Below are 12,641 nucleotides of genomic sequence, written 5' to 3' on the forward strand. Positions count from 1 at the left end.
GGTGTATCCAGTGCAGAGTCCATGCAGACTGGCCTGCACTCTTGAAAATCCTAATTTATTCCTCTGTAGCCATTGGAAGGAGACTAATGTAACAAACAAACACTCCCATGATTCAAACAGTCCCCCAGAATACCAAAATCTTGTTTGAAATTGGATGATTTTGGAAAACATTTGGCAGGAGAGGTTAACAACAGACTTCCTCAGCACTTCAATGGATCAGACATATGCTAATCCCATCCTGTCTGGAGCAACATGTCAGCTCTCAGAGTGTACTGTTGTGAGGCCCTGGTTTCACACAATTACTGCTGTGGCTGACAGGAGAAAAGTGTTTTTCTTTCTCCACAAGATCTCAGTGGCACAGCAAACTGTGGGTCAGAAAGAAATGTCTTCTTTCATTCAAGCTGTATTGCAAACAGGCTTTAAAGAGTCAGGATCTCAGAGCTGGCTGTCTCTGTTGCATCTTTATACTCTCAGGTCTCCAGTAGGTCCTCTGGAAACTCTGCAACATTCAGCTGCCCCTGCCCCATTTCCCACATGCCTTTAGAAACTCCAGGAGAAAGTTGGAACCTTGGGATCCAGACTCCATGCCAGATGGGACTCTGGGATGTACAGGGAGATGCTGAGCAGTAGGCAGCAAGGGCACAAGGGTGACTACCAGATGCTAGCTGCTCCAGAGAGCAGGACAGGTGTCAGTAGGCCATGACACCCTCCTTGTCCCCTCACTTCCAACTGCAGTACCTTGAGCAGAGGCAGACAGGCAGCTCCAGCAAAGACAGGACTGGTTCATACAATGTGTGCAGCACAGGTGCCTGCTCTTAAGGAGGGAGGGATCAGGGCTTTGGCTGCATCAAACTACTAGTCGCTGAGAGAGACCCCTCATAGCCCAGGCTCCCTAAACATTTAAAATGCAGCTCAGTGAATGAGCATAGCAAACAACAATAAACATAATCATAAATAAAATATAATAAAAGCAAATAAAAAAAGCGAAACGTTGCGTTTTGTTCACAGTGACGATCCCAGCGGTTCCACAAGCAAGAAAGCCGTGTGTGAAACGGAGGATCCGAAGGAGGCCGGCAGACAGAGTGGCCAGGAAGGCAGGTCCGACACCCTGACGCTAAAAGCCCAGCATGCGGAGCTCCAAGAAGAGCAGGCAGCGGGGTGTTCCCCTCTGGTGCAGAAGGCGAGCCTCCACCACACGGGCTCCCCAGTGAGAGTGCAGCGCAGCAAAGGGACGGCCTCGTGTTCCCATGCAGCTGCCTCCGATTATGAGCTCTCCCTTGACCTAAAGAATAAACAGGTACAGAGGCTTCCTCCTCAGGCTGTGGGAGAAGGGGACGGGGTGGGTGGGACTGCATTCGCACTGTGATGGGACATCTTTCAGCAAATATTTTAGCCTTTTGTTCACCTTGAGCTTTTGACCTTCCTGAGCAGGCCTGGCCCTTTGGCTACATGGGGCTGATGGAGGAAGTAGCTTCCCCACCTCTGACTGCGTCACCCTTTCACCCAAAGCTGCTGGGCTCTGCTCCTTGTTGCCTGGGTTCTGTGGTCCAAAACGGACCCAGATACTCAGTTGTGACTGTAGGCTTAGAGACAGGTTGTGAGCAGCCAAGACCAGTGGCATCTAGAGATACTGCCTTGCTTACAAGCATACAGTGCCTGTAGGGCTCCCAACAACTGACTGTCCCAAAAGACCTCCCTTGTGGGAGAGGTCTCCAAGAGCCATCTTGCCCTCTTGGATCTTGCTGGGCAGGCCCCCAGTACACTTCTGCATTAGCCTCTTCAAAGCATGAGCTTTCAGGAGAAGTGGGCTTTATTCAATGAGTGTCCTGCACAGTACCACAATGTTCGTGTATTGCTACCATCACTGCCTTCAATCCAGCAATGGATGATGAAAAGACAGTCAGGTTTACCAGGCTGAGAGAAAATTACTCAGTCCTTGAAATTGCAAGCCTTGCCTCCTGTGCCTGAGGCTACAGCCTATACCCATCTCTAGCTGCATCTCCTGATGGGCTCCCAGCAGGGGATAGTGGGACAGGGGCTAATAGCAGCTGGCCTCCTTGCTCAAAGGTAATGAGGTGGAACATGCTCCCCCCTGCATCTCTGCAGATTGCAGCCCAGGAGACCTGTTGTGCAAAATAAAACCTAAAGAATAATTTCTGACTTTTTGCTGGAATGGCTGTTTGATATGCAGATCCCGCAGTATGTGAGATGAGGAGGACAAGCAAACACTAGTGACAGTGATCCACATTACATTAGTGGGAGAATTTGGTGGGAGCTGTGCTATTGCAGATGAAGGATCTCAGCTAATGAGGTTCCCCCAGAAGAAGCTGCTGCTTCTGTGACATCTCTCTGCCACTTCCCTCAAGGTATTGCTATTGTCCCTAAGCACATGTCAGATCAATGACCCAATAAATTCCTGAGCAGAAGAGAAACTTTGGCTCTTTAGCTCTGTCCTTCCTAAAATACTGCATACTCAACTTGGACAGAATTCTTCCTTCACACTAGGAAAAGAAACAAGAGAGACTAATTAACTGGCTTCACAAACTAATGTGACATATCCTCAGGGTGGGCCAGATCTTGCTGCTATATATATGGGCTTAGCCTCCTCGATGTCCTAGAGCTGCTCTGATTTGTCATGGGGAGTGTCTGTCCTGTGTTATTTTAGCTTTAAGGTCATGTTGTCATATCACTGTTCTTGCAGCAGAGGCCAGACCTGCCCTGGATGCATGTGAGACAGAGAGACATGTTAGACGCTTGTTCATTAAATTCTGGTGCCTTGCAGTACTGACCTTGCAAGGACCTAGCCTATCTTAGAGGTGACACCACTTTTCTCACAGCAAAGGGGGCTTATAGTATGTGTGCTACTCCAGACTGATGGGTCTCCTTAGTGGATTGCCTTCAGCTCCTGAAGGGGAGATTTTCAAGGAGTGAAGAGTATTAATTCTTCCAGTCTTGCACTCTAGTATGTGTCTTCATATGTATTCCTATCAATTTACTTGTCAGGTAGTTCCCTTGAGTGGGAATAAGGGCAATAGAACCCTCACAGCACTGTCTCAGTAGTTCCCTAGTCATAGCACCAACTGTAACACATTAATAGAACTTACAGTAAGAGAAACAAGTGGAAGGAGAGATTTTTAGTCTCACAGTACAGTTGAAGTCACATTTGCCTTTCGCGAGAGAACTGAGTGCTGGTAAGGAAGGAGAGTAGGGTACAGTCTCCTCTGCAGGGCTTGAAGGTGCAGGTCATCCACCAGTCGTTGTCCCTCAGCACCATACTAGAGGGTTGGCGAGTGGGGTCATGGCTCTCCTTGCTCTTTATCCCATGAAACAGAGTATGCTGACAATGTGCAGAGCAGAAGTACACTATTCTGGTAGGTTGGAAAGGAAACTCAAGTGCTAAAGTTCCCCCATGTTTAGACTCTATTGTAATGCTGGGAAAATGGAGGGGATCACAAGAGAGAGGAACATGATTTCAGTTGTACATACTCTTCTGCTGTGCTGAAGGGTGGCAGATGTCCAGTGGATGAAGGAAAATATCCCATTAACACATGGCCCTTATAGCAGTGGCCTTCCATTGTGAAAGGTTGGTGGGAGGGAGAGTCGTTAGGAATGTGTGATAGAGAACATGTATGCTCAATATGTCTTTTTTTTTTTTATTTTTTACAATACATGCATTGACTTGAGTGACTCAGATTCTGTCACTGAGCCTGATTCTCTTCTTGCATGCCACCATGGTCAGTGGCAACCTGAGTGGAAAAGCAGTGCTAACTGAGAATAAGGTCAGGACCATTCTCTCCTGGCAGATTTATGAATTTATGCCTATGGGCAACAAAGCCACGGGGTGTGCATCTCAAATGTTTGGCCATATCCAGGCCTGGCACTTTGGCTTGCCTTAGGCTGACCTTGTTAAAGCTTCCTTCATGTGCAGTCACTCATGGCAATGGATATTTCCCAGCCATTTCTAATTCACCCACAAGGTCTGAATTGCTCAGACTGAGTGTTCATATTGAGGCCCAGAAATGTATTAAGCTAATTATTCTTTGAAATCCCCCTGACCTCCCTCCTGCTTTTCCCTTCCTTTGGTGCTGGCTGTCGGATCATTCCCTGGAGAAGAGTAGCTTTAAGTAGGCAATTACTTGTGATTCATAGGGTTTATTAGGAGTGAGAGAAGGCCAATCATGTCTGGCCTTCCTCGCCTCTCAAATGGGAAGAGAAAGTTCCTCCAGCAAGCCAGACATACATCTCCATTACCTGTGACTGCTGTGGTGCTAATGGATGCCCTTTCTTCCCCTTGAGAGGAAGAAAACAGGCCACAGCTGTGTGAAACCCTTAATTCCTCTGGAGTGTCACTTAGCTTGACCTGATAGCAAATGTGAATGTCTTAGACATCAGTAAACAGTAAATGGCTGGGCTACGTCAAGGAGAGAGAGATAGAAACCCACTCCTACCAAGCAAGGGTGGAGAGGGCACTTCTCTCTGTGGGTGCTGCTTCTGGCTTTGCCAGTTTTCTCAAGCATCCTTCAAACCAGTCCATGGTCCTTGTTATCCCAGCTGCAAGACACTGTAGGACTCCCCTTGCTTTGGACAGGGCAGGATAGCAGAACCTGTCCTTACACACCTGGTCTGAGCTGGAGAACAGACTAGGTTGGGAGTCTTCTCACTTTACATCTTGTTCTGCTCTTTAAATCCGTAGCCCTTTGGGAGGACTGAGATAATGGACTGCAAAAAGCTGGTGATGTTTTATCAAAGTACTGACAGCTTGCACCATTCCTTTAGACTTCTGGAAGGATCTCTCCTCTTAGTAGTTATTAAAGTGCCTTTTCGGGAACTGTTCTTGCATGAGATAAACTGGCCTTTTACTTCAGATCAGCAATGACATCTTGTCTTGGCCCTAATAAGATCAGAGTATATGAATTTCATGTTTTCAGAATGGCTGTCACCTCCTTGGAAACCTCAGATAATTATAAGGCTCTTGCTTCTGCCTTATTTTGCATTTTACTATTATTCTGTCCCTCAGATATCTGTGTCTGTCCCTCCCATTTGTTCCTCTTTCCCTCCCAACACAATTAGCTCTACATTTTCATCAACCAGATATATTAAGTGCTCACCATTAGTTGTCAGTAATAACTGTGTGGGTTGGGCCTGTGCAAGTTATTGGTTTAATTTGCATTTATCTGCATGAGCCTTCCTCCTGAAGGGAAGGACCAAGGGATTGCTCAGTCTCTTTCCAGGATGGCAAATTTTGAAGAGATGTGGCAGGAGTGCTGGTTTTATGGTGGGATTTAAGATGGTAATTTTGGAAAGAATGACAAAGAACCCCGGCAAAACCCTTGTGCTTGCTACCCAGAATCTCCTTTTGTCCCTGTATTCCTCTTTCCTGCCACATCAGACTCTGGGGATAAGCAGAGACCTTGTTTATCCAAAAAGCCTACTGACAGGTCCTGTGGTAAATGTACCTGAATCCATAATCAATGTGTGGTTGATTTTTAGCACCAGTTCTGCAGACCCTGTCTGGGAGGGCAGCAGGGCAAGTATTCAGCCAAAGTTTTTAAATTAGGGATAAGCGGAAGTCTGATCCAGCTGCTTTTACAACTGCAGTGGCCAACACCATCGCTAAGCATATTGCTAGCATTTCTTAGTGCTGGGCTTTGATGCTTGCTTTGGACAGCTGTGAATTCAAGAGCAAGGCAAACAGAAAATAGAAGCCTAACCTATGCTTGAGCACAAGGCAAAGGGTCCCTACTTCATTTCCAGAGAGGGAAATAGGAAAGGATGTTCCCCCCCCCCCCCCTTCCAGAAATGGCAACCTCCCATCCAGTGCAGCAGAATCCCTAGACCTGTTGCTGCCTGGGGTAATGGGGTGCCAGTGGGTAAGGCCTTCTGTAGTTATGCCAGCAGCCAGGATACCAGTGCAGGGACAGAATGGCTGGGGTCCTGTCATCTCCCATGATCATATTGTCTTCCCCTACTTGCAGGGGAGTTAGTATTGGAAAGGTGCCAGAGGTGATTTACACTTCTCACAGCTGTCATTCTAGGCCATCACTTATACCTAAATCAGTCACTGATGGTTTTATCTGCAACTTACGTAGTGTTACAAAAAAGGAAAAGAAGGAAGCAGATGATATGACAAGACTCTGCGAGCTGAGGCACATACATCAGTCTTGCTTTGACTACAGAAATGTTTGCACTTAAACTCAGATCTTCTGTGAGCTCGTCCATCCTGTGAGTACTGGGCCAGCATGGCATGGTGAGGGGCAATTAGTATGTGTCTGGGGATAAGGATGCAGTAAGTATAAACTCATCCTTTGGATCTGCTAATGAGCTCATACTCATCACATGAATGATGTAGTGAATCTTCTGTTAATTTAGGACTGATTTTACCAGCACTCCCAGTCCTGCCATTCACCCTTTTTTGGCTTTTCTACATGTGCACACACATATATAAATTCTGCAGTCTGCACCTGTGCTCTGCCATGTGAAGTGCTGACAATGTAGACTTTAGCTCATATTTCAGCCAAAATCTCAGTGAAGGTAATTTGAGTTCATCCTTTTTTTTTTTTTTTTTTAGTTCAATCCCATCATCCATCATCATCTTCACACTGTCCCTCTTGTCCTCCGTCAGTCACTCACTGGAACCAAGTCATCTAACATTCTCCCTTAGTTAGTGAAGGCCCAGCTGCAGAGGAAGAGTGAGGGAACTACCAGGAAGTATAAACACTAGACTATGGAAGAGAAATTACCAAACATACTTGCTTTGTTGAAGCTGGTTGAGATGCCACTTAGCTGTGTGTGTATGTTTTTAGATGTGTGTTTGTTGTTACCAGCTCAGTAAGAAGTAAATCCTCCTTCTACTTGTTCTTAATATCTTGTCTCAACATTTAAAATCAGAATTTTTTACCTTTCAAAACTGAGAGTCTTCCTTTTCTTGGGTAGTTTTCATTTCACTGCTGGCTGACACCTGAAAAACTCAGATATCGGAAAGAAAAACACTCTGGAATTCAGAGTGCTTTTTAAAAGACACTGAACAAACCCAGTCTCCACTAACTTCTGTGGAAGCTGATGTTTCTCACTAGCTCCTGTCATCAAGCCAGCATTTTCTGCATTTAAAATTTAACTATTCTTCCCTTTTTTTGAATGGTTTCTCCTTTCCCTGAAAGTATTTCCTAAGGTAACTAAGGAGGGGAGAAGCATTAGTACCACTCTGAGACAAGGAATGATGCTCGACGTTACCACAACACTGCTGAGCAGGAAGACCCGTTGCTGGAACACTGTATTTGCAGTGATAAGCTTGCCCTAGAGGCTTTCAGAAGGGGGTCTGCAAGGGAAGGGCACCTCCAGCCTGTATGGATGGCACTCTAGGAATAGGCATGATCATGTTACAGCTATGAGGAAGGTCACAGTACTGATGCTTTAGCCAGCCATTCCCAAAGGAGGGCCTTCTGTTGAAATCAGGGGCATGGCACTGCAGGAAAAAGCTAATTCAGTGTTAGAAGTTCCTCTGACAGTCAGAGTCATCTAATCAGTCTAGGAACTGGGGTTACAGAAAGCTATCAGAAATCAATTAGCAAAATATAGTGTGTCCTGTTTCTATGTCTTTCAGATCGAAATGTTAGAGCACAAATACGGCGGTCATCTGGTATCTCGCAGGGCAGCCTGCACCATCCAGACTGCTTTCCGGCAGTACCAGCTCAGCAAGAACTTTGAGAAGATCCGCAACTCACTCCTGGAGAGCCGCATGCCACGCCGCATCTCTCTGAGGAAAGTCCGGGTCCAGAACTCAGAGAGCTTCTCTGCTGAGAAAGCCCTGGTGGAGGGGTATAACTTTGTGGGCATCCCATTGGTGAGGTCCCCATCTTTGCCAGCCACCATCAGTGGAGCACTGACTGAGCTGGAGGACTCCTTCACGGAACAAGTTCAGTCCCTGGCCAAGTCTATTGATGATGCCCTCAGCACGTGGAGCCTGAAGACCATGTGCTCACTGCAAGATGGGGGCTCATACCAGATAAGGGAGACCTTCAGTGCTAGCTCAATGCAGCCAAACCAGGACTTAGAAGCTGAGCTGCAGGACAAAGAGAAGGAGGAAGGACTCCTGCCAGATACCCTACCCAAGAGCAGCAGCACTCTCATGATGGCTTTTCGAGATGTCACAGTCCAGATCGACAATAAGAACATCTCTGTCTCATCGTCTACCTCGGTGTCCATGGCAAACTGCCTCAGCAACAGTGCCCAGGCTGGGCTCTCTCAAGCTACCAAGGCTGAAGAAAGCCCAGGAGAAGGGGAGGGAGAAGCCAGTGAACCACCAGCTGCCTCAGAGAGCTTACCTGAGTCTAGAGCTCTCCAGAACAGCCACACTTTCACTGAGGTGAATGTCAGTATTAATGACACAGGAGACAGCAGTGCTGAGCCTGGGCAGATGGCAGTGCAGAAGCTCCAGTTTGATGCTAGCAATGAGACGGGGCAAAGCAAAGGCTCTGAGTCTGAAAACGCAGACAACTCAGAGCAGCTGAGCAGCAGCAGCACCTCCACTTCAGCCAAGTCAGCTTCTGAGGTGTCCTCGAAAGAAGCACTGCAGGCCATGATCCTCAGCCTCCCAAGGTACCACTGCGAGAACCCAGCTAGCTGCAAGTCCCCCACACTTTCCACAGACACCATGAGGAAGCGCCTCTACCGCATTGGGCTGAACCTCTTTAATATGTAAGTGTCTCTTCCTCTTTGGTGTTGCCCAGCCTATTCCATGCCTCACAGGAACAGGTGGTGGCAGGCTCTTGGTCTAGATCCATCTCCATGGAAGTTCTTTTATATTCAAGGGCATGACCATCTGGGTATGCAATGTAGACCACAGGTTGGCTGCCCAGAAGCTTTTTCCCTAAAGTCCTCCAAGTGCAGTCCTGATCTTCTGCCCAACAGAGGAACAAGCACAGTGCCCCATGAGTAGTGACCATGCTCTCCTGAATTCTGAACCTTCATTCCCAGTTGCTGTCCATTTGGCATCCACCAGCTGAGCCTGGGATCTGGGCTCCTGTTCCACTCTGTTGCAAAGGAACAAGCATAGCTGGGACTGTAAACCCAGCCCTGGTTACTTAACGTGGGACATTTCCAAGTAAAAAGAGAGAGAGACAGAGGTAGAGCTGGGCTTACCTAGCCCAGTATGAGTGCTCTGGCTGTTTTCCTTATGGTATTTGGGTGCATTTTCACCTGACAGACCAGATTTAGTCATCTCAGTTTCTCAGAGTCTGATATCCTATGAAAAGGCTGTAGGTGTAAAAGCAGAGCAGCCCAGAGATTATCATCAGAAAAGGTTAACTTGAGGGGTCACCTGTAGTCTATTTCAGATTGGCAGAAAGCAGCTGAGCTCCTATAAGGAGCTTTAGATTTGCTCATTGCCTTTCAATGAGACTTATCTAAGCAAGCCATGAGAAATGCTGGGTTTTGCTCCATCATCACACTCTCATCTTACACTGTCTTGGTTTCCATTTGAGTTCCCTGGTGAAGATTCTGGGGCTGTAATGCACCCATACTAGAAGAAGGTTTTGCCACACATTACCATGAGCCTTTTGGTCAGAGCAGTGACTAAAGATTAAGCAGTCCTAGTCAGGAGTTTTGCACAGACAAGGGGAGAATGAACAGGATTTATATATGTGTAGTATCACAGAATCATCTAGGTTGGAAATGACCTTGAAGATCATCTAGTCCAACCATTAACCTAACATTGACAGTTCCCAACTACACCATATCCCTCAGCGCTATGTCGACCCGACTCTTAAACATCTCCAGGGATGGGGACTCCACTACTTCCCTGAACAGCCCATTCCAACGCCTAACAACCCCTTCTGGAAAGAAATGCTTCCTAATATCTAGCCTAAACCTTCCCTGGTTCAATTTGAGGCCATTACCTCTTGTCATATCGCTTGTTACTTGGATAAAGTGGCTCATCCCCAGCTCTCTGCACCCTCCTTCCAGGTAGCTGTAGAGGGCGATGAGGTCTCCCCTCAGCCTTCTCTTCTCCAGACTAAACACCCCAGTTCCCTCAGCCGCTCCCTGTACGACCTGTGCTCCAGACCCTGCACCAGCTTCGTTGCCCTTCTCTGGACACGCTCGAGTCATTCAATGTCCTTTTTGTAGTGAGGGGCCCAAAACTGAACACAGGAATCGAGGTGCAGCCTCACCAGGGCCAAGTACAGGGGTAAGATCCCTTCCCTGTCCCTGCTGGCCACACTATTTCTGATACAAGCCAGGATACCGTTGGCCTTTTTGGCCACCTGGGCACACTGCTGGCTCCTGTTCAGCCGGCTGTCAATCACCTCCCCCAGGTCCCTCTCTGACTGGCAGCTCTCCAGCCACTCCTCCCCAAGCCTGTAGCGCTGCTGGGGGTTGTTGTGGCCCAAGGGCAGCCCCCGGCATTTGGCCTTATTGAAACTCCTCCAGTTAGCCTCAGCCCATGGCTCCAGCCTGTCCAGGTCTCTCTGCAGAGCCTCCCTACCCTCGAGCAGATCAACACTCCCACCCAACTTGGTGTCATCTGCAAACTGACTGAGGGTGCACTCGATCCCCTTGTCTAGATCATCAGTAAAGATGTTAAACAGGAGTGGCCCCAACACCGAGCCCTGGGGGACACCACTTGTGACCGGCCGCCAACTAGGTTTAACTCTGTTCACCACAACTCTTAGAGCCCAGCTATCCAGGCAGGTTTTTTTACCCAGCAAAGCGTGTGCCCATCCAAGCCACGAGCAGCCAGTTTCTCCAGGAGAATGCTGTGGGAAATGGTGTCAGAGGCCTTACTAAAGTCCAGGTAAACTACATCCACAACCTTTCTCTCATCCAATAAGCAGGTCGCCCTGTCGTAGAAGGAGATCAGGTTTGTCAGGCAGGACCTGCCTTTCATGAACCCGTGCTGACTAGGCCTGATCCCCTGGTTGTGCATTATATGACTTTTAATGGCACCCACGATGACCTGTTCCATGACCTTCCCTGGCACCGAGGTCAGACTTACAGGTCTGTAGTTTCCTGCATCACCCTTTCTGCCTTTCCTGTAGATGGGTGTCACATTTGCCACCCTCCAAGTCCAATGGGACCTCCCCAGTGAGCCATGATTTCAGGTAAATCATGGACTGCGGCTTGGCAAGCTCACCTGCCAACCCTTTCAGCACCCTTGGGTGTAACCCATCCAGTCCCACAGACTTGTATGCATCCAAGAGGTGTAGCAGGTCTCTGACCAACTCCTCTTCAACTGTGCTGACCTCATTCTGCTTCTCCTTTCCATCTCCCAGCTCATGAGGCTGGGTGTCCAGGGACAGCCAGTTCCACTGCTAAAGACTGAGGCAAAGAAGGTGTTGAGCACCTCAGCCTTTTCCTCATTCTTAGTTACCGTGTTTCCCTCTGCATTCAGTAAAGAAGGGAGATTTTCCTTAATCCTCCTTTTGCTGTTAACGAATTTATAGAAACATTTTTTATTAGCCTTAACAGCTGTGGCCAAGCTGAGCTCTAGCTGCGCTTTGGCTCTCCTGATGTTCTCCCTGCATAACTTCACTACATCTTTATAGTCTTCATGAGAGACCTGGCCCCTCTTCCAAAGGCAATAGATTATCCTTTTGTTCTTGAGATCCAGCCAAAGGTCCCTGTTTAGCCAGGCCAGTCTCCTTCCCCTGTATGTGGTATGGAGTTTGTGGACTCTAGGAGGCAGGAAACTGGAAGAGAGGTTTTTTAGGGCTGGACTCAAGAGCACATCCAGAACTGAAGTGATGTTAGAGCAGACAAATTTGTGACTCTTACAGAACTGAGGAGGACATTTTACTAGCTCTGAGATCAGGTTCTGAATGAGTGGGTCCATGTGTATATATCAAAGTCAGGTTCTGGGCACACACAGATTTGCCTGATGAACGCAAGCAGGCTGGAAGGAGAGAAGGTAGGCACCAGACACAGGTGGGAGTTAATTATGATAAAGATAGTTCCAGGTCCACACAGATGTTCTGGTGCTTGTGTTAGGATAGGTGTACTTTTCAAGGAGGGCATGGGGCTTACGCATGGGGCTTACATCCCTGCTAGTAAGTGTTTCAGTATTCTCAGCTATGCTTTGCAGGAGTCCCTTCACCCAGTGTGGTTTCTTTTGGTTCCTGTACAGTTGACATGAGCACTCATGTGAAGATAAAGCAGGAGTGAAAATGCTTTTTCCCAGCCTCTCCTCCTCCCCCAGTCTGCCTGGCACGCATTCATGTGACAGATTATCAGTGCCAGGTCTGTTTAGGAGAAGCAGTTCTGCTGTTCTTCATTTAGTGACCTGGGTTCACTGCATCTTGCAGGTCCCTGTGGGATAGAAGGCTTACTGTGGAGCTCTGAAACACAACTTCCTAGCCAGGTCTCCCCTGCTCCCTTGAAACTAGCTGCTAAAATAATGTGTGGTAATCTGTAAGGCTCAGTTTTCTTCACAAAACATTGGAAGACAGGGAGGGAGCTGTTAGCTCTGGGGACTGAAGCCTTGGTTTTGTTCTCTGAGAGGGATCTGAGGAACATATGGCTCCCCTTGTGACACCGTAGCACACCTTCATCCAAGGGGCTGGGATGGCCATTAAGCTTTCTGCAGTTATTTGGTTCTTGATCTCCATGTCAATTTCTAGCAAGGAACCAGCATTTGCGATGTAGACACC

General features: G+C 47.8%; 1 protein-coding gene across 4 annotated transcripts in view; it reads left to right on the forward strand.

Annotated features, from left to right (window-relative positions):
- Positions 1 to 12,641, forward strand: part of IQSEC3 (IQ motif and Sec7 domain ArfGEF 3) — a 107,019-nt gene that overhangs the window by 63,911 nt on the left and 30,467 nt on the right. For all 4 annotated transcript variants that reach the window (XM_074902108.1, XM_074902112.1, XM_074902111.1 and 1 more), the window contains exons 3-4: positions 1,009 to 1,297; positions 7,601 to 8,694. In XM_074902108.1, the coding sequence (XP_074758209.1) occupies positions 1,009 to 1,297; positions 7,601 to 8,694 (1,383 nt within the window). The remainder of the gene's footprint in view (positions 1 to 1,008; positions 1,298 to 7,600; positions 8,695 to 12,641) is intronic.

Source organism: Athene noctua, chromosome 3 (assembly GCF_965140245.1).
Source record: "Athene noctua chromosome 3, bAthNoc1.hap1.1, whole genome shotgun sequence".
Taxonomy (NCBI): Eukaryota; Metazoa; Chordata; class Aves; order Strigiformes; family Strigidae; genus Athene; species Athene noctua.